This window comes from Calonectris borealis, chromosome 22, assembly GCF_964195595.1.
Source record: "Calonectris borealis chromosome 22, bCalBor7.hap1.2, whole genome shotgun sequence".
Lineage (NCBI taxonomy): Eukaryota > Metazoa > Chordata > Aves > Procellariiformes > Procellariidae > Calonectris > Calonectris borealis.
Genome location: NC_134333.1, coordinates 10,244,393 through 10,264,720, shown reverse-complemented (window position 1 = coordinate 10,264,720; position 20,328 = coordinate 10,244,393). Strand labels below are relative to the sequence as shown.

The 20,328-nt window shown below is 59.7% G+C and overlaps 1 protein-coding gene across 1 annotated transcript in view; it reads left to right on the top strand.

Moving 5' to 3' along the window:
• Nucleotides 1-4,613: 4,613 nt before the first annotated feature.
• The window catches only part of C22H17orf113 (chromosome 22 C17orf113 homolog), a 33,454-nt gene continuing 17,739 nt past the window's right edge, over nt 4,614-20,328 (top strand). Inside the window, exon 1 of the mRNA XM_075171895.1 lies at nt 4,614-4,860. Coding sequence (XP_075027996.1) covers nt 4,614-4,860 — 247 coding nt within the window. The remainder of the gene's footprint in view (nt 4,861-20,328) is intronic.

The window sequence follows — 20,328 nt, the reverse complement described above, 5'->3', positions numbered from 1 at the left end:
GGTGCAAATGCATCCGGCCCGGTTCCTGGAGAAGTGGCTGTTGGTGGGGAAGTGAGGTCCGTGGGGGGCTGAACGGGGCAGTCAGGGAAGGGAGCAGTGGCTGCAAAGGTCCTGGAGCAGATGAAGCGGCGTGTCCTCGCCCGGCAGAGCCTCGCTCGGCCGCTTGTCTTCCACGCGCAGGGGTGCTCTTTGGAAAGGAGGCGAGGTCTGCTGTCGTGCACCCTCTATAAACCAGAGTGTTTCTTATTTCAGATATTCAATGCCTGGATTTTAAATTCTCTCTAACATTTGTCAGCGCTTTACAGCCTTTTGCAACATGTTTATGGTGTTATTAAAAAAAGAAAAAGAGGGAGAGACCTGAGGTTATGGACTACTGTACAAGAGTATAAAACTGACCTTAAAATTATGAACTCGCTGTGCAGAGCCGCCTGCCCAACAGCCTGCTGTGCTGCTCGGGCTGGGGAGACCAAGCCTGGCTGCTGGGAGTGACGGGGGACGAGAGGATGGCAATCCCAGAACCAACTTGTTATTCTAAGTGATCGCGAACAATAAAAGCAGCGAGGACTAGAGGGGAAAAGCTGGAAAAGCTCCCTTGGACTCGGAGATTGGAGTGCTGCAGTCCTGGGCTGGGCTGTGTGTGTGTCTGCAGGGTGTCCGGGGCTCGGGGACCAGGGCTGAGGATCAGCGTCCGGTGGGGGACGGGACGGGGGCTCGCCGTGCCGGGTGGGCAGCGTGTCCTGGAAACGCCGCACCGTGGGAGGACGGGTGCTTTGACGCAGCGCTCGCTGCTGCAGTGACACCCAAGCCGCTCTGACCTTCTTTTATTTCAGAGAGATTTGGACATCTGTCAGGGAGCTTTTCGTACCCGGCAGGAGCATTTGGCCCCGCTCGGACAGCGCGGACCTCGGCGGCTCCGAGCAAAGGGCAGCAAAAAGCGCAGATGGGGGGGGGCATCGCGGGCCGGGGAGGTGTCGTTGGTGCTGATCAGCCAGGTGAAATATGGGCAGAGGTAAATCTGGGTGAGTGGCGGCTCAGCCCCCCATCCCAGTGGAGCCCTGTGCCCCTTCGAAGGCCACCCGAAAGAGGAGTGGCTCACGCTCCTCCATGGAGAAGACAAAGGTTTGGCTTCCTTGGCCCGGGGTGGGATGGGGCGGTGGAGCTGGGATGCGGTGACCCTGTGCTTGGTGCTGGGTTTGGCTCAGAGCCCCTGAGTCACCTTGGGGCATGGGGGGTATCACTTAACCTTCACTGTGCCTCAGTTTCCCCTCCTTCCCTTGTGTGGGCACCATGAGTACAACCACCATGTTGGAGACAGGGTGAGGGCTGAGCTGGCCATGGGCGGACCTCTTGGGGACCTCAGCCCAGGTAAGGGGCCCATATTGAGGTGCTGGGTGTCAAATAGTGTCCCCCCCTCGTCCCAAAGATCCTTGGTGCTTTGCTGAAAAGGTGAAATCTGCCCCAAAGTAGCCGTCAGTCAAGGAGATGCAGGTCCTCATATGTGCAGTGACTGGGCAGTGAGCCAGGAATCACCAAATTTATGGTCCTGACACCTGAGAAGCAGAACAGGCGCAGCAGAAATTAAGTGAATGAGACAAGCGTGCGCCCAATTAAGACAGACCTTTTAAACACTGCAACAAGAGCTGGGACAGGGAGCTGCTGTCTAATCAAAGCAACAGCAGTTCCTTTTTTTAAGATGAGGGAGACTTTTGGGATGCTTTGTCCACATAATGTTCCAATTTTAGCTCTGCGTCCCAGGGTGTAATTGCATTAAAAATACCCGGGGAGGGGGAGGATGCCAAGGGCACCCAGGGACCTGCCTCTGCTGGCGCGTCCCCACCAGTGCTCCGCGTGTTCTGCTGCATCCCTGAGGCCCTGTTTCACATTCCCAATGCTGATCGTCTCCCAGATCTGCTTTCTGGCTGCTCTGCTAATGGTTATTCTGGTAAAGGCCCTCTCCCTGGGGTCCTGCGGGGCTCCCTGCCCATCCGAGTGCAATCAGGCATCGATCGCAGCGAGTTTTGGGGAATGACCACGGATGACGTGGTTCGGTTGGACGGGGCAGCTCTGCTGCTAAGATCTTCGCTCTCGGCGCGGGGCGGCTCCCTCCTGCCACTGTGCCACCCCCGCGTGCGCCAAGTCCAGGAGGTTTCATTTGAAAAACGTCAGCTGTTTTTTGGTTTTTGTAAATAAAATCTAGGGGGTTTTGAGCCTTTCGGGGTTGGGCCATGCTTTTTTCACTTGTCTCAAGCACAAGGGCTATGCATTTTCTTTTGTTTTCATTAAAAGGTGAAGCTGGAGCTTCAGGAAAAATCCTGAGGTCTCTAGAGAGAATCCAGAGTTAACAGGTACCAGAGGGCTGCGTGCGAACTTCAGGCTCCTAAATCCTTCTGCCAAAAAGTAGATTTACTTATTTTTAATGTAAAGCTCCTTTTAGTTATGCTGCTTAGTATTTAGCTGGTGAAGCAGGAGTTTAAGGATCTTATTGCTAACATTTTTGGCTAATCGTGGAGTAATTTAGGCTGGACGTTGGTGGTTGGTCCAACCTTCTGCTTGATACACAGCGGGCTTAAAGGTTGGAGCATGTTGCGCAGGTCCTGGTCCATCCCCACATGCGGACACCCTCCCTCAGCAAAAATGACGTTAATTCCTTCAGGAGATGGTGGCAAGTGCCACGGTGGGTGCGGGCTGGTGACGTCCCCTGGGGTGACACCGGGCTGGCTCTGCTTGCGAGCCAAGCAGGGTCGGGGGCAGCCTGGGTCGCCCTCCATCCCTGCAGGTCCTGGCTTTTGCCCCGGCTCAATTAACAGCTCGTGGAAAAAACCTTCTGTTACTCTTTGCTAAATATAGCCATTAAGGGAGATGCTTGTTGTCACCTCCAGGGAGCTGGAAGGAGCAAGACGGGTCTGGCGCCTTGAAAATGCCAAAACCCGCTGAGGACCGGGGCGTTCGCCGCACGGGTGGGTGGGTGGGAGCGCACCCACGCACCGCGGCGGGGGGGTACCCGCTGCCTCCCCGTCCCCGCAGAGCGGCACCCTCCCGCACCGCGGGCCCGGGCAGGGCTTTTCGGGGCCCCCGCTGGGAGCGGGGCCGCCCCGGCCCCCCGCTCCGCTTTGCCGCGGGGACCCACGCGCGGGGACCGGCGCGGAGCGTGCGCGCCACCGCGGGGCCGCGGCCGGGGCTGCAGCGCCCGGAGCTGCCCGGGCCGGGGCCCCGCCGGGGAACGGGTACCGAGTTGTGCCTGCCCGCCTCTGGTGCACCAAGACCCGCTTTACCTGCGCGGCCCCCGCTGCTGGGTGCTGGGTGGGTGCGTGGGCAGCCCCCACCGAACCCACCCACGCCGGGCTCCCGGGGCTGCCCGGGCTCGCTGCTGAGCGCCGAGGGGCTGCTGGGGAACCCGGGGCACTTAGGGTGCTCAAGTTGCAATGGGTGGTCTTTGGGGAGAAATTACTGGACTTGTCCCGGAGAGGAGCCTGCGGGAGCTCGGCCTGTCACCTCCTGCAGCAAACACGGGTGGGGAGGGCTGGGCTCACGGTGGGTGCGGGACTGGGAAATGCGAGGTGCGTCGAGGGGATGTGCAGAGCCTCCCACCATCTGGAGCGGCGGGCTGGGGCTGCTGGGTGAGGTTTTGCAGGATGGTGCTGCACCAAGTCAGGCAGGGAGGACCGTGGTGTTTCAGGCTGCCCCTTGCATGAGCCCAAGCCTCTGGTCTGGTCCCTAATGCCCGAGGTGTGCCCGGGTGAACCCCCGAGCAGTGTCTGCGCAGCCCTTCCCGATGCCAGGGGCATCTGCAGTGCGCCTTTGGGGCCTGCCTGGCCGCCCACAGACACCCCGGTCCCCCGCTCTCGGGGCGTCTCGGCGCAGCGTGCCTGTGTGTATGTGTAACCGGCAGCTGCCAGCTCCAAAGTGGTAACTGGATCGCAGGGCACGGGTGACCTTCACGCCTCTCCGAGGCTCAGTTCTGGATGTCCCACCGGCTCCCAGTTCGGGGTCGGGCAGTGGGACGGTGTGTCTGCGAGGCGAGGGCCCTCCGCGGCTGACCCCAGCCCTTCCATGGGCAGCTCTTCCACGTGGTGTCCCTGTGCGGGTCTCCATGAGCTCCCAATGCGAGTTGGTCCCGCAGAGCCCTGCGTTCAGGACAGGCACCCGCTTAACGTGGGTGAGAAAGTGCTCGTGGTTCGAGGTGCTGGTGCCAGTCCTCCTCCTGCCGCGGTGGGACGGGCTGTGGGACACCAGAGCAGCACATGAGTCCTTCCAGTTGAATTTCTTGCCTGCAGAGAGTTGGTTACCATCCCAGCTCTGTCCTGGGCCAACCTACAGTGCTGTCTCGGCGTGAACAGAAAGACCTCAACTGACCTGAGGAGCTTTGTCTGGTGCTAGATTCTTGGAAGAAGTGGGTTATTCCCTGCTCCAGCACTTACCTCCTAGGAATGCTGCTGCTCATGTCTTGCCTAATGCAACTCCTTGCAGAGATGCAAACGCTGTTGCTCTTGCTCGGGCAGTCCCCGGATCCAGGCAGCCTGAGCACCGCAGGGCGTGGGACCTGTGCTGCCTCGCCTGGCTCCCTGTTCTGGTCCCTCCGTCCTCATGGCAGGTCTGTCCTTCCTCCCGCAGGCATGAAACGACCGCTGAGCCCATCCCACAACCCCGAGAACGGGGTGCGGCTGGTGGAGGCGGCCAGCTGCCCGCCGAGCCAGCCCGAGCAGCGCACGAAGCGGGAGAAGAAGCACCAGTCGTTCACGCTCTGCGAGGTCTGCAACATCCAGCTCAACTCGGCCGCGCAGGCGCAGATCCACTACAACGGCAAGTCCCACCAGAAGCGCCTCAAGCAGCTCAACAAGGGGAAGATGCCGGCAGCCCAAGGTAGGAGCCCATCCATCAGGCTGAGGTTGCCCAAAGGCTGCTCCTGCTCTGGGACAGCTGCTCCGCCGGGCTTGGTGCGCTGGATTTGCGGGATGTTTGGGAACGCTGTGTGGTGTCCTCGGCGTCTGTCACTTGCTGGTCTGCCTGAACTCCGGGGGCTTCCCCACCCCACTGTCACTGCTGGTCCTCAGGTGGTTTTGGGGCCTGAGAGCCCATGGTGCTGTGCCGGACGGATGGACACATGTGGGTCCTCTCTATGTGCAAGTGCGGTTGCTGGTACCCTGTGTCTTCATGAGCATCTCCTTGGGTTTCTGTAGATGACTTGTGCAGATGGGATGAGTGCATCCAAGGGTGGAGTGGCTGTCGGCTTCTGGGTTACTGGCTACCTGCTTTCCAGGTGCCATCTTGGCCCCGTCCCTCCAGCCACTGCTGTGCACGTCTCCTGTAACTGTAATAGTTTGGCTGCTGTTGACTCAAAATGCTGCTTAGATTTTGGTGCTGAGGGTTAAGGGCGGACCACTCAAAAGCTCTCAAGTGACATTTTCAAATATTGGAGGTTTTCCTGGAAACCACGATCTTCTGAAACTTCACCTGTGTTTTTCTGTTGGGGTGCTCTGTGTTGGCAGCCCCTGTTAGCCTGCTGGGCCCCGTGTCAGATGCTCTGGCAGTACGTAGCTGCCTGGCATCCCACTGGCCTATCGACGTGTAACGTCCTTGGCAAATTGTCCTGCCGTGCTGGCTTGTGGGCGATCTTGCTTCTTTCTTGCTGCCCGGGGAGGGCTCCCGTGGTGCGTTTGCACAGGGGAGGTCACTGGCCCGAGTCCCTCGTGCAAGGGGAGCTGTTACCTGCCGTTAGCTCGCTGGGGTCCCAGCGAGCGCTGGGACATCGTCTGCTGCGACACCGGCACTTGTCGGGCCCTACAATAAACCAGACTAGCTGAGCCGCCTGCGGTCGATGTGTTCAACAGGGTCGGTCTCTTCCAGCGAGAAGGAAAGCACCAGCACTGCAACACGGGCGGGTTTTGTCTTCTGTTTAGAGAGCGACGTTTATCACAAAAGCCACTTAGCAGAAGTGGCAGCCAAGACAGCTCGGTGCTTGCCCTTGACAGGATGCTTTAAGGTCCGTGGTTTTGTTTCACCCAGCGTTTAGGTGACGGGCTGAGCGCACGGGACCTCGGGCGTTGCAGCGTTAGGAGGCAAAGGTGTCTCTTGTGGGATGCCCCTAAGCACCGCTGTCTGAACTCCCGGGGTGACGTGCTCAGTGGCCTGGTGCTGGTCATCCATGCGATGCTGGGGATGTAGTGATCCGAGGCTGCTGCGCGTTGGGGACGGTTTCTCTTTTTGGACAGTGGAGCTCCTGTTCATCGCCTAATTATTATGGAACACCTCCGTGGTGTTACGGCTGGCAAGAGAGCAGCCCAGCATCACCCCTCCAGGCAGGCTCGACGTCCACTCGATGTTGTTAGCAACTCCGGGAGGTGCAGAGCAGCACAGTAACTCGTCCGGCTGCAGCACGAGGAAGGAGCGTGTCCTCTGACGGCTGGACAAAGAGCAACAAGGTGATCCCTGTCACGCTGAGCCTGACTAACCAAGTCTCTGGCTTCCTGCCTGTTTTTTCCCCAAATGTCACCCTGGTGAGGACGGTCCCCCCTAAGCCCCCCTCATTAGTTCTCTGAGGCACTTTCTGAGCGCACAAGAAGGGCTGGCACTTGCCCCGGGGGTGGCTGGCTGGGTGGTCCCGGCCCCTCGCCGTCAGCCGAGGCGGGGACGTGGCACAGGGCAGGTGCTGCGCCGCCGGGCGGGAGCTCGTGCCAGGGCAAAAGGCTGGTTTGCCTCCGCCATCTCTTGGTGTTACCGGACCTGGGCCCGTGCCGTTGACTGCTGCAGGGAAACGTCCCCACAAACGTCACCCTGCAACAACCAGTGACCAGCTCTGCCCGAGCCTTCAGCTGCGAGGGTTTGCCTGGCATTAAGCAGCAAACCAAGGGAATTTGTCCTTCCTGGGGCTGGTGCAGGCACCTGTGCCCAGGGCCGTGCCCAGAGCCCGGCGTCCCCAGCCTGGGGCTGGGGCCAGCGCCTCCCCTGGGAGCCCGTTGCCATTTGCGGGTGTCGCTGGTGTGACCCCCTTCGAGCTGCACTGGGCAGCCCACTCGGTAACTGCCCTCCTTTCCTTACAGACTAATTACAAGTTGGATTAATGAGCTGAGGTCTCCAAAGCACTTTGTAGCTAACTGATGCCTTTATCTGCTGTGCGGGTATGTGAGTGTGACGAGAAGTTGAGGGGATGGGGAAAGGGCAGGAATGTGCTGGAATCCTGTAAAACGGCGTGTTTGGTGCCAGCCCCTCGCTCCCAGGCACCCTGCGCCCCGGCTGCCTCCTGCGGCCCACGGCCTGCTGTCCCAGGGAGCTGCTCTGCTGAAGAGCCCTAAGGGGCTGCAGTCCAGTCCCAGTTTTGTCAGGAAATGTTTGTTTAATAACATCTCAAGGGTTGGCAAACAAATCTGCAATGCTTTTGCAAACAGCAAAGCAGCAGTGGGTTGCAGGGTGGTAAAACCTGCTGCGTCCGGCCCCCCCAGCCCCGTTTAGTGGGATGGGGGATCATGGCAGCGTCCCACGCGTGCACAACGCGCGATGCTCTCTGGGTACCAGGGTGGCCGTGCTCGGTGCCGGTGCCTTTGCTGCTGGGCTCACTGGTGCCTTCTGGCACATCTGCGGTGGGGGGTCCTGGGTGCGAACGTGGACCCGTGCTCCCCTCCAGCACTTTCCATCCTGCTGAACACTGAATTTCCTCAAAGGCAGGAAAGTGCTGACAGGACCTGGCTCACAGCCGTGTCGGGAGGATGCTCGTCCCCAGCAAACCAAGAGGCGCTGCGGTCGGTGCCAGGGCCCTGGCTGCGGTGCCCTGGCCTTGGCAGACCCCTGGGGATCAGCCTGTATAAATACCTGCTCCTGCTCTTGCTAAAGACTGGGCAGGCTGGAGCCGTAAATTCCTAGCATGGCAATGGTCATCTGTGAGCCAAATGCTGCCCTCCCTGGTGGTGGTTTTGTTTGAGCAAGGTTGGGATATGCAAAGGAGCTGGTCTGTTTATCATCATTTACTGACAGACGGAAATATCGTCTGCTATTTTAATGGGAACAGGGCTCATAAATTCCAGCCTGCAGCTTCCAGATTCTCCCCCTGGACTCGGTTGTGGCTCGATGGGAGGCTGTCCAGGGATGCGTTTCCTACCAAGCCAAAGAATCTCAGAGCATGCAAGTATGCTCTTTGTACTTCTGTATCCTCCCTGACCTCTGCCAGCGTCCAGGGCTCCAGCAGACAGTCGCAGCCCTCGGGGCTTTGCTGCACTGTCAGCCTCGCGCGCGCGTTGCTCTGGCGTTCAAGGTGAAGTCGGCTTCTCTTGCGCAGGGCTGCAATTTGCTTATGTAGGGAAATTGTAGATGGCATCTGCTCCCCTCGCCTCCCCGTCCCTCCTGTCCCCCCCGCAGCGGCAGCGAAGAGGCGCCCGTGCAGGATGCTGCTCCCGCTGCAGCCTGCTCCACACGTCCAGAGCCGACCTTGTCCCCCATGCTTTTGTTCAAAAATGTCATTTCCAGCTTTGTCAGTGGCAACCTTTCCCAGCCTCCTGAGGCGTGAGCATGGGAGGGCATGTGGCCACGAATGACAAATTAGGGCTGGGAACTGGCTGACGCGATGCCCGTGTCCCCTTCGCGCTGGTCGCCGAGCGTGCCACCCGGCCCCGCATCCGCTGCGCTGGGAGAGAGGCTGATCCCCCCCAAACCCAACCGTCCACCGCTGCCGAGAAGAGGGGACCAGCCCTTTCTGCCTTGCCCAAGTGAGCTGAGGACAAGCGCTGGAAAAGCTCCTGGTCCGTGCTCCCGCCTGGGCTGCAGCGGGCAGGCAGGAGGGTGCAGGCAGGGCTGGGCAGAGGTGGTGGCTGCTTGGGCTGAGCCCGGTGAGGGGGGCCCTGCCCGGCCCCATCACGCTCCTCTCGGAGCCCTTCACCAGCTGAACCAGCACCTTTGGGTGCTGAGAAAATGCACCCGCTGCGGTCACGGGAGCAGTGGCCCCTTCTCGGGCAGCCCGGCGTGCGCCCAGCCCTTGCTCAGGCCAAGCTGCTGCTCCGGCGATGGCCGCAGCCGGCGGAACCCACGGAGAGGGCAGGCTAACGCGGGTCTCTGATAGCGTGTCAGCACTGGGGGAGCCTTGGGAGGAGGGGGGGGCTTTTTAAAGACAATGGGTTAAATGAAATAATTGAGTTAGACAAAGATAGGATATTCCTCTGAGCTGGAGTCTCTGTCTCGCGCTGACATCTACCGCTACATCAAAGGCAGCTTTCACAGGCGCTGCTCCATCTTCCCCGTTTCCCCTCCGGCTTCTCTGATCAGTTATTTCTGCAAAGGCTGTAATCACTTGTGTTTCATGGAGCAAAGCTGTGGAGGAGCTTAGCTGGCAAACAGATGCAATAATCAGTATCATTACAATTTATTAGCTCTGTGCCAGAAAGACCTCCAACTTAAAAACAAATTATTGTTCATTACGCATTTTCTTACAAGGCAAATCATAGATTTCTGTTGTCTTGTGTTGAATTGCAGTGCAGCAGCAATTAAATACGGGATGTCCACAGATGAAAGATGTTTTCATGTTGCAGATGCCAGTTCAAATCCAACTGGGTCAAGAGTGATTTAATTACTGCCTGTGATTTTCAAGGGTGCCCAAGTGAGCTCCGTTTGCTCTTGGTGTCCTCATGCTCCCGCAGCCAGGAGCCGGACCCCCCGTTCTGGTGCCGAACGAGCAGAAAGAGCTGTGCCTCCCCCAAAGCAGGGAGCGGTGGCTGCTGGCACAGCCTCCAGCGCTGCTTTTGTGCCAGGGCAAACTGCTGGGAGAGGGCAGGGGACGGGCGACGAGGCTTTGCTGCCTTCCCTCTTTCCCCCTGGATGATCTGGGGGCTGCCCATCGCAGGACGGGCTGAGCTGGAGCATTTCAGGAATTCACTCCCTTGCTGTCCGCTGCTCCCCAAAAAGGCCCTTCCACCAGTGTCCCAAAAAAGTCACGGGATGTAAAGAGCAGCTCATGCTCCCCCGCTGCCGGAGCGGAGCCGGTGTCCCCGGGCCCTGTCAGCTCTGCATCTCGCTGTAACGCGGCGGGGAAAGCGCTCTCCTTTGCAGCGGGAGTCTCCCGGCTTCCCTGGGCAGATCCCAGCTGACAGCCGCTCGTATCCTGCCTCGGCCGGTGGGTGCCCGGGCGTCCCTCGTGCCAGGAGGGTCCGTGCAAGCCCTGACCCACCTCGAACCACCTTTCCCGGCCCTGGGGGCTGGCGGGCTGCTCCCCCAAACCTGGTGCCAAGGCTGGGTGGGCAGGGTTGGGCCAAAACAGCCGGAGCTGTGCCCCGGTGCCAATCCCTGTCGCAAGCTCTTCCTCCGCTCCACGTGCCCCCATGGGGTTACGTACCCAGACCCTCCCCGGGGCTGCCCCGTGCTGTCCCCAGCGCTAGCGCTGGAGCTCCCTGCGCCGCTGTCCCCCCGCTTGGCAGCACTGCACAGAAATAACGGCTCCTTGCAAAGGGGGAGATCCCGTTTCCCCAATTAGCCGCTGAAATGTCTGTCTGTGCGTGTTTGCAGAGCAGAAGGATTTGAGATGAGCAGAGAAATCGGTGTGACAGCTTCAGCATCACTGGGTCTGCAGCAGAGGGGGTGGGCCCCCGGGAGGGGACATGGGGACCCCAGGGGAGCCTGTGCCACTCCGGGAGCCGGGGAGGGGCTGGCGGCTGCCGGTGGGGGTTCTCTTGTGTTGCATGGGGGGTGCCAGCCAAAGCCCCTGATTTTGGCAGCGGGCGGAGCTGCTTCTGTGGGAGCTGGGGGGGAACCCACTCCTCTGTCGCAGCCTGCGGTGCAGACCCGGGGGCGCGGTGCGCGAAGGCTGGTTTATCCAGACAGAAGTGACGGGCTGTGGAGTTAAACCGTGGGAGACCCCCAAAGGGTCCCGGGGTGCTGCACTGCTGACCGAAGCTTGGCGTCCCTGGGCATCACCCAGGCTGTGGCTGGCCCGGGCGAGCAAGGGGAGGGTCCCCGCAGCCTGCTGCGCTGACCGGGGGGCACCGGTGCACGGTCGTGCTCTCTGCTGGGCTGGGATAACCCTGCTGGTAGACGAGTCCTGAAAACCACCCGGAGCATCGCCTGGGAAAGCAGTGCCCTGGCGTGGAGAGCAGCGGCGGGAGGGGAGCTGGCAGGTCTGACCGTGCACAGGCCGGCTGGTGCGTAGCTGCTCCGGGATCCTGCTCCGTGTGCTCCGGCATCTCGCAGGTCAGCCACAGGGAGCGTTTCCTCCTGCCTTCCCCCGGCTGCTCTCTGCTGTCAGAGCTCTTCAGCTGTTAATTACCAAGGAAATGGGTGCCAGTCTAATTTTTTTCAACTTCATGTCACGCATGGAATCCTTTCATTGTCTTTAATAAACAGGGCGATGCTCAGCGGCGCTTTGTCTGCGATAAAATCCAATGTATTGATTTAAACAATATGCAAACATGCAGGATTAGAGTCTAACTGGGACTAATCGGGGTGCAACGGCCGTGTCGCCGGCTGGGCCAGGGCCGGGATGTCCTCGAAGCCGGGGCAGGCGCGGTGGGAAGGTGCCCGGCTCCTCCGGCCGTGCCATGTTGGTCCTTGCCGGGAGCCCCCGTCCGTGACCAGCCTCGGCAGCCTGCCGGGAGCTGCACCAGTGATGCCACGGGGGGGAAGTCGGCTTTTCTGGCTTCCTCCTTAATTCCTGCAGTGGTTTGCTGCTCTCCTGCTTTCGGGAATTTTTGGAGAAATTTGGCAGGGAAAGCCAACGGTCCAACTGGCCCGGGAGCCGCGGTCGCAGCGCTCCCTTGCCTGGCACAGCCGAGCGGGCCCCTGAGCGTTACGTTGGCTGATGGGATTAGTTATAGATATCGGAGGGGGGAAGAGCAGTTGGGAGCGTAAAGGAGCAGCAGGCGAGTGGGGAAGGGCGGGCGCGGGTCTCGCAGGGGCCGGGGGGGAACACCCCTGCTCCACCCCCGCCGGGAGCGGAGCCCGAACCGCCCGGGGACGTCGGTGCAGCGCATCAGGCTCTCCCGAACTTCATAACGGGAGGTCCGCGCCCACCCTGTGTGTTACAGGGTCTTTAACATTCAGCTGCGAGAGACGCTGCGTCTGCCCGTGTGTTGATCGATAACCTCGTGGCCCAACAGCGGCGGGGTTCATATTTTAAGCTTCTGTAAATTTAGTGAAGGACAAGCAGACGGAGGACTCCTGCTCGGTTGGCCTCGGCTGCTCCCTTCAGCTGCGAGCAAAGATGATTAAAAATAGCTTTTCAGATCGGATTTGAATAACCTGGAATCTCAGAGGGGGAAATGTAATGTTTTTTCACATCTTAAAGATGTTTGCTGGGATCAGGTGTCATTTGAAGAAGCGCAGTTGTGCAATTGTACGTTTTCCTCCCTTCTGCTTATTCCCAGGCTTCTCCCTTCCCCGTGGGGGCGCGGGGACGTCCCTCGGGGCTCCCGGTGGCAGCGAGCCTCGGCTGGGTCGGGGGCTGGGGGTGCTGGGGGGAGCAGCAGCCCTGCCCCAGCCCAGCTGCCGAGGGGCGAGAAGGGAGATTTACCCTCGTCACTGGGAACTGGCAGAAAAACCTCTGTCCCACTATACCGAAAAAGCCATTTCGCGTGGGGGAAAAGGGCCCGTGGGCTCTGCACGAGAGACGCCATGTGAGCCCAAACCCTCCTCGGCACATCAGCCTTGTGCCAGCCCATTAGTCTGGGGAAAACTGCTCCCTTTTTAAATCCTCTGAAAATACCCCATTAACTTGCACTCCCTCTGAAAAGCCCAGCTATTCAGTTTATTGTGGATTAATAACTGTATCATAATTAATCTCTGGTTTAACTGAGTCGGTAACTTCAAGTAAAAAATAAATTGGTCAGCTGTTAGCTTTTGCTGGGAGGATTTTCTTGATGCAGTGCCTTCCCCGCCAGGGCAGCGCCCCTCCGCTCTGCGCCCTGATTTCTGGCCAGAGGCTTCAGGGATTTTTTTTCCTGACACGTTTATTCTAAAAAGATCCTTAAAATTTAAACTCTTGGCCAAAAAATGACACAGAGAAGCTACCGGGCTTTGCTTGTGCCCGGCGCAGGCAGTTATGTGATGCTCAGAGTGAGGGGGGGTCGGAGCCCCTGCGGCGGGGGCTCGGGGGGCTGGGGCGGATGCTCCGGCTGCAGCCACGGGAGGGTTCTGCCTTTAAAAAAAAAAAAGAGACCAAGCCAAAAGATAACAAACTAAGATAATATATATCGAGTATAATTTTGGGGTGGGCTGGCAGCCTGGGCTGTGGGGGTCAGCGACTACGGGGGCGTTTGGAAGGGGAGCGGAGCAAGCTGTGGTTTCTCAAGGTGTTGAGGGGAAACCGGGGGGGTCTCACGGGAACTGGACCCGTGTCCGAGAGGGCAAGAGGTGTCGCTGCAGAGGGTGAGGACAGCGCGAACGTCGGGGTGAGGGAACGGGTGGCAGGAGGGACGGGGTCATTTTGAAGGGGAGCCCTCGGCAACCACTGCCAGTTGCACACAAATATTAGAGACTGACTCTTGGTCCCGTGCCAGCCCCCAAATTGTCTCCCGAGTGTGAAACGGCTCTGACCTTCACGAGGCGCTTCTCAGGGGGAGGGTGCGGGCCCTGCCCGTCTGCTGAGGATGGGGCATCGTGGGGGGAGCAGAGCGCTTTGATCCGAACACTTGGTCCTGCGCTCAGCTGCGCAGCTGATTCCTCCTCTGATAACGTGCTTTTTTTTGCCCCGCTTTCTTTCTCTTAAAATCACCCTCACCAAAAGGCTGCGATCGTTTCTGGCAGCTGGGATGAAGGGGTTTGGTCCTTTGAGCCCCGAGTGGGCACAGCAGCCAGCACGGCGTTCCCACGCGTCCGCTCGTTCCTCTGTGGGAGCGACTGATGCCAGGGATGGGCTGGGATGAGCTGGGATGGGCTTTGGGGGAGCCATCAGCTTAAATCATGGCTTGGGGTGCCCGGGGACAATGGCCCTTGGCTGAGCCTTCCAGGGGGGTTTGGTTTGTGCCCCGTGGGACCGTGTGTGGGTGCTGTGGACGTGGGGGCAGCGGGGCTGTGGAAACGGAGAGGTAAGGGGAGCAGCAGCAGCCGGGCAGGGCTGTGCTTTGCACGGGGCGCTGCCGAGATGTGTTGGAGGCAGAGGCTGAGCTGTACTGTGTACGGAGGATGCCGCTGGCGGTGGCGATTTTTCCCAAAATCGGGAAGAAATTGCCTCATGTTATTTTTAAGTGCTGTTATTTTGTGAGCCAGTTATCCTTAATCTTGGATTTTGCTGTAATTTTCTTCCATTTGGTTTGCTATCAAGTTGCAACAATAGCATTTTATGGCCACTTAGCTCAGGCATGCGTCACACGTGATCTTAATTAGAAGTGGATTAAGAGCAACGGGGAACATGCCGTCATGGAGCATTTCACGGTTTCCCATGTAGCATCAGCTCAGCAGACTTGGAAGAGGAAAGCCTGGGATTTATTTTAAGTGGGGAAAAAATGGTAAATGCGGCAGCTAACCGTGAGCGTGTCTCGGCTCGTTAGTGGCCGCCGAACCCTGTCCCGGGCGAGCGCCGAGCCTGGCGGGGCCTTTCCCAGGGAGGGCTCCAGCAGAGGCTCCGAGCGGGGGCGAGGTCCCCCCGGGAGGGGGGCGAGGTGCTGGGTCCGTGCCGGGGGCTGCTCCAGGGTCCGGCAGCTCCTGGCTCTCGCAGCCCCCCGGGCATCGGAGCCGACCGCGTCCTGCTGGAGGGGGCTCGGCTGTGCCCCCCAAGCGCTCGGGTGCTGCTGCGCAGCCTCGCCCTGCCAGCCCTTGCACAAAGGTACGTTTTGCTCCTTAAACGTCCCCAGGGAGAGGTGAGGACGTGCGGGGCCCCAGGGGACACTACGGCGGGGGAGGCTCTGCTGTTCCCGGGGAGCTCGGCTGCTCCGGCATGGGGGGAAGGCGAAGCATCCCACTGCATCCCGCTCCCTCCCGCTCCGGCTGCTGTCGTCAGGGATTAGAGGTGCTGGATAAAGCAGGTCGCACCGGGCTGTCGTGCGTGAGGGCTGCCCGGCCGCCCTGTGCCCAAAGAGCACCAGGGCTGAGCGGACAGGGGGTCTGCGGCACGAGGGGTGACAGCGATGGGGAAGTGACTTGGCTGGGGTCTCGATGAACAGCCAGGCTGGGAACGCAGCTCGTCCCTCCCGGCCTCCAGCCCTGGGCCCCTCTCGGTGCCCGCTGCGCCTCGGCTCGGCTGCTTCGCTGCACGCGTGTGCTGCTCTCCCGGGGAGGGGGGAGCGAGCGTTTGAAAAAAGGAAAATGGGGAGGGGAGGTAGGTAGGACTGAGCTGGATAAGCGCAAGCAAAGGTTTGTGGGTAGTGTAAAGCTGTCACTGTGATTTAGGGTCGGCTGGTTAAACTGGTTTATGTTCACAGACAGTAAGTCATAAGCAATATAAAATTTTCTATGAAGAGATGATCTTCCCTCGTCATGCTTTATGCCGTCTTTCCCAGAGTGATCGCTCCTTTTTATAACCCTGTGGTGTCGTGGCATGGTTGTACCGAGGGGAAAAAAATGGATTTTGGCCATTTGAGCAACGGCAACAGCCCGAGCCCCGGAGGTTGGGTCTCCGCCCGGGAGGGGAGCGGGGAGCCAGCGGGGCTGGGCTGCGGTCGGGGTGCTTGGCTCCCTCAGCCTGACCCCCGCGATTTGGCTGTGTAAGGCCGGGCGCTGCTGCTCCGGCCCAGGACCGAGGGGACGGAGGGTCCGTGAAGCGCCGTGGCCGCGCAGGGAACCCGCAGCCCGGCGGGGCATCGCTCTGCCCCGGTGCTGCCGCGGGGCGGCTGCTATTGCTGAGAATAGATCGGCGCAAAGCCCGCGTGTGCCGGGCGGGTTGGCCACGAGTGACCGGTGCGCGCTCCTGCACGGCCGTGTTTCCCTCCGGCACAAGGACCGGTGGCCTTTCCCCTGCGGCTCCTCCCGGGGCTGCGGCCTCTCCTGCTTCTAGTGCATGGGAGGCGGCTATAGTCTATTGGGGCAGGACAGCATTTGACTGCAGTCATTGCATGATCGCCTTAAATTGGGTTTCCTTCCTTTTTCTTGCCTCTTGCTGCTTTTTAAAAACTTGCACACAATGCTGCTCCAGTTCACCTTTGATATTTTCTACAGCCATAGATTTATGAGTAATAGTTTCATTTATTTTACCGTTGCCGTGTCAGCGGGAGCGTCTCGGCGTGCTCTGCGCCGTGGCACTGCAGCGTGGTGCTGCTGCACAGCCAGACCGTGCTCCCCGGCAGCGGCAGGTCCCGGGAGCCCCCCGAGGCACGGAGCTGAGCGGGGACCTCGCGGGCGAGACCAGAGCCAGCGTCACCCCCTGGCTAATTAAGCATCAAGATGATTTTGGGTAGCTGGTTGCCATGCCAACCCCCAGCTGAGCTGATATGGGGGCTCAGGAGCCCTGTGGTCCCCCCGGAAATCTGCACAGGGCTGGGGGGAACCGGCACAGCAAACGCTTCTCACCCTCCAGCCAGGAGGATGAGGAGGGAGGAGGAAGGCAGCTGCTCTGGGTGCCGTGTGGGGCAGCCCTCGGCCACGGGAAGGGGATAACGATGCTGGCCGTGTCGGAGCGAGGCTCTGCCTCCGGCGCTGGCGGTGCCGAGTGGGCTGGGGCTGGGGCTGGAGACCCGGCGACGGGGGGAACCTGCGGCAGATGTGCCTATAGCTGGGCGGAGGCTGGAGCCCGGGAGCTAACAGCGGCTTTGGGAAGGCGTGGGATTTCCTGTGGCTGTGCAAGCTGCTCCCAGTTAGTACCCCTCATGTCACAAAACCTCCTCCAAATATTTTCAAGCTGTTGTGCTGCTGTTGATGCCAAGTATCGGAGGTCAGGTGCCGGGTGGGCTCTGTGCTGGCAGCCCCGGGCACCTTCGTGCCGGGTGGGCTCCAGGCGTCCTTCCCGGCAGCGCGGGGCGAGCTTGGGATTTCAAACAAAGCACCGGCTTTTAGATCCGTGCGTGCGTGCTCGGGGCTCAGTGGTGTGTGAAGGGTTTCTTCATGTGCTGAAGTGTGGTTGCAGGTGAAATCCTCTGCCCTGTTTCTTCCAGGAGGGCCCTCCTAAATTAGATGGAAAATCTTACACTCTCTCTGTGAAACTATTTACAGGTGTAATTTCCATCCCTTTTCCTGATAATTAAATATTTTTAGGTCATCCAGTTTCTCCACCCTATTTGCAGACCTGTCCTGGATGCCTTTGTAATTAGACATCTCCCTGTGAAAGATGATTAACGCGGGAGGCAGCAGCCGTGAGCGCAGCCCCGCTCTCCTCCTGCAGCCCTGCCCGCGGCGGTTCCGGCGCCCGAGCAGTTGCTTGTCCTTGGGGCTCCTCGCGGGCGTCCAGCCTCAGGCACGCTGGAGCCCCGTCCCCTCGGAGGGTAACGATGGATGCGGCAGCCCCTGTTTAACGTCCCCAGATCTGGGGGCACGGTGGCCGTCCTCTGCGGTGACATCGGGCAGCAGTTGGTCTTGTTATTAAAGGGTGAGAATTTTGAGAACACGCGTTTAAGCAATTTTAAGCAGCTTTTATGGGGTGGATTCTTACTAAAATGAGGGGAAAATAATGTTTTAATGCCTTGCCCTGCAACAAAAAGGCCCTTAATGGCGTAGTTTCCATCACGGTTTAAAGCAGAGGCTTCGCACAGGAGCTGGGATTAATGAAAGGGCAATATTGTTCTCCGCTCCTGAAACGGCGAAGATTAAAGTAGCACAGAGAAGAAAAGCCGAGGTGTTTGTCTGTTATCCTGGTTCTTAGCAACACGATGAGAACCAGACCTTCCCTTCATGGGGAAAATTGAGGTCAGACCCCAGCCCCCCGGCTGCAGCCTCCTGCGGCGCGTGGGCTCCTGGCAGCGGTGGGCAGCAGCCGGAGGTGCGTCCCCCCCCAGGGAAGGCCAGCACTGCCGTGGGTCACCCCTCGATATGGCAAAGGCATCGTTAGCTCCTCTGGTTTGCTCTTTTTAGATGCGTAACAGCAGAACTCTTCAGGAAGAATTAATCAAAAAATCAGGATGCCCTGATCCGATCGGGGTGGGCACCTGCCTGCGGACTCGGCGGTTTGAACGGGTCCCTGTTTATCGGGGGGGTTATGGGGGGAACGCGAGCTGCAAACCCCATCCTCTTTGTGTGGGAACCCCCCGGGGGGAGGATTCAGCTCTTAAAATATGTTATCTTAATCCTGAGCAAACTCGGGAGCAGGAAAGGTCAGCGCCCGCCTTCCTGGCCTGGCGGGGATGAAACGCGGCTCCACGCCTGAGCCTTCTGCTTCTGACGGGGCTCAAGTTACAGAGCAGAAGAAAACCGATATGCGTCCTCCAGGTGTATGGGTCTTGATCCTATCTGGCATCTTTCACCCCCAAATTATACCCTAAATCCTCGGTGAACAAAGTCAGCCAGAAAGGCTCTGGAAGGCTCGGGCAGGGGGGGCTTCCTGCTGGTTTTTTATCCCTCTGTCTCCCTTCTCATTTATTGATGTGTTCATTGCCCAATTCTGGTCACTTTTTGCCAGGCTGCTTTGGGAGTCTAAGGTTGGGGAGAGCCTGTCCCGGTCGTCTCTCAGCCAGCGAAGAGTTTAACATTGCCCTCGGTAGGTTTCAGAGTAATCGCTCTGTTGTGGTTCCTGGAGTCTGTCCTCACAAAGAGCCCGGTGAATCGGCGGCGCTGGGGACAGCCCGTGTCCAAACCGAGCCTGATGGGTCACAGCCGGACCCGTTCTGCTTCCTGAGCACCCTCCCCATCTCCCTGCCCTCCTTTTCCCTTCGAGCCGCTGCTGCCTGGGGTGCAGGCACGGCTTGAGCAGACTTGCCCGAGCAAGCCCGGCTCCACGGCGGGTGTGAGCAAACGCTCCCCTTCTGACTGCGTGTTCGGGATTTGCCTCTCCAGGACGCGCGCAATGAGCTGCAGGCTGAGGACTGCTGCGGGGCTGCGGCCGAGCCGGGGCAGGCAGTCCTGCCTCTTTGCGGAGAAGCCTCTGGTTTCATCAGCGCTCCCTCCTAACGCTCTGCCGTCAGGGCCCTGAGTTTGGTTAACAACCTGTGTCGAAAAGTAGTGACCGCGGGGGGGGTGGAGTGGTGTAGCATCTGACGCAACGATGCCCGTTGGCTTTGATTGTTTTTAGTGCCTCCCACGGTGTTACGCCAGGATGGCAAAGCCGGTTGTCAGGGCCCGCGGGCGCCCTTCGCAGCGGCAGGCTCTGGTGAAGGCGCTCGGCGGCGGCAGTCCATCCCGCAGAGGACGTTGCGGGAAGACGGGGCCGCGGGCTTTGCTCCCCCGGGTGCAGGGTGGCTGGCGATGCCCCCGGGAGGGCGATGCGGGTCTGAGCCCGGTGGGAGGGTTTGTGCTGCTGCCGTGTGCCAGCACTGGGGTCCACGTACAAATATAGCAAGTTATGCACCGGCTGGACCCACGCTGTGTCACTGGGAAATTCCAGTGATCCGCTGCGGCTGGGCAGGGGAGGGCAGGAGGCGTTAATGGCAGGGGTCTGTAATCAGTACCTGCAATTAGCCACTGCTCCAGCTGGCCTCAAAGGCTCGGCCATAAAACACACCGTCCCACGCTGTCGTTCCTCTCTCCCACCCCTCCATGTCACGCCAGCTCAACCCCTTTCAGCTGCGGTGATGCCGGCCAGGACCTGCCCGCCCAGCTGCGGTAAACTTGGCACTGGCCGGAGCAGGGAGATTATTTATTGATGAAACTGCTGTGCAGAACTCGAGGGGCTGGTCAGGGCTGGGGGTGAGGGTGGATGGAGGATGGAGTGTGGGGGTTCAGGGCTGTACGTTGGTCCGGCCGGTCCTTGCCAGCGGGGCTGGAGGTCAGGAGATGCCAAACTTGCCCTGGCTTGTGGTTGTCCCAGGGGAAAGGAGAACAGCCCCTGGATGGTTGTCAGCCCCCCGCTCCTCCTGGTCTTCACACCTCCACGCTCCCCTCCGCTTGACGCTCGCTTGCAGTAACACCAAACTGCTGATGACATTAAACAAATTAATATCGGGTTTAAATAGCCTGCCAGGAGGCTGGTAACAGGCGGCGCTGGCCCAGCTGTCAATCCCAGATTAGCGAGTGGCTGGGCTAAACTTACTGCTGCTGCTAACGACCCCGAAAGCAATACCCTGCGTGGGGGGCACGTGTGCCCGGTGCATCGACCCTGCTGGGGGCTTTGCCGGTGCTGCCCTGCTGCCAGCCGAGCCCGGGTGGGTGTTGGGAGAAGGACCCACGCAAAGCCCTGGCCTGGTAGCAGCGTGCAGGGGGGGCCCTGACAGCTTTGGGTGCTTTTCAGAGCACCAAAATGCTAGAATTTACCCCAAAAATGCCTGTTCTGGCTGCAGCGCCTGGGAAGGGAATTTGGCATCTCGTGGTTTACATCTTCATTTTTGCTCTGCTCGTGGCTGAAGGAGA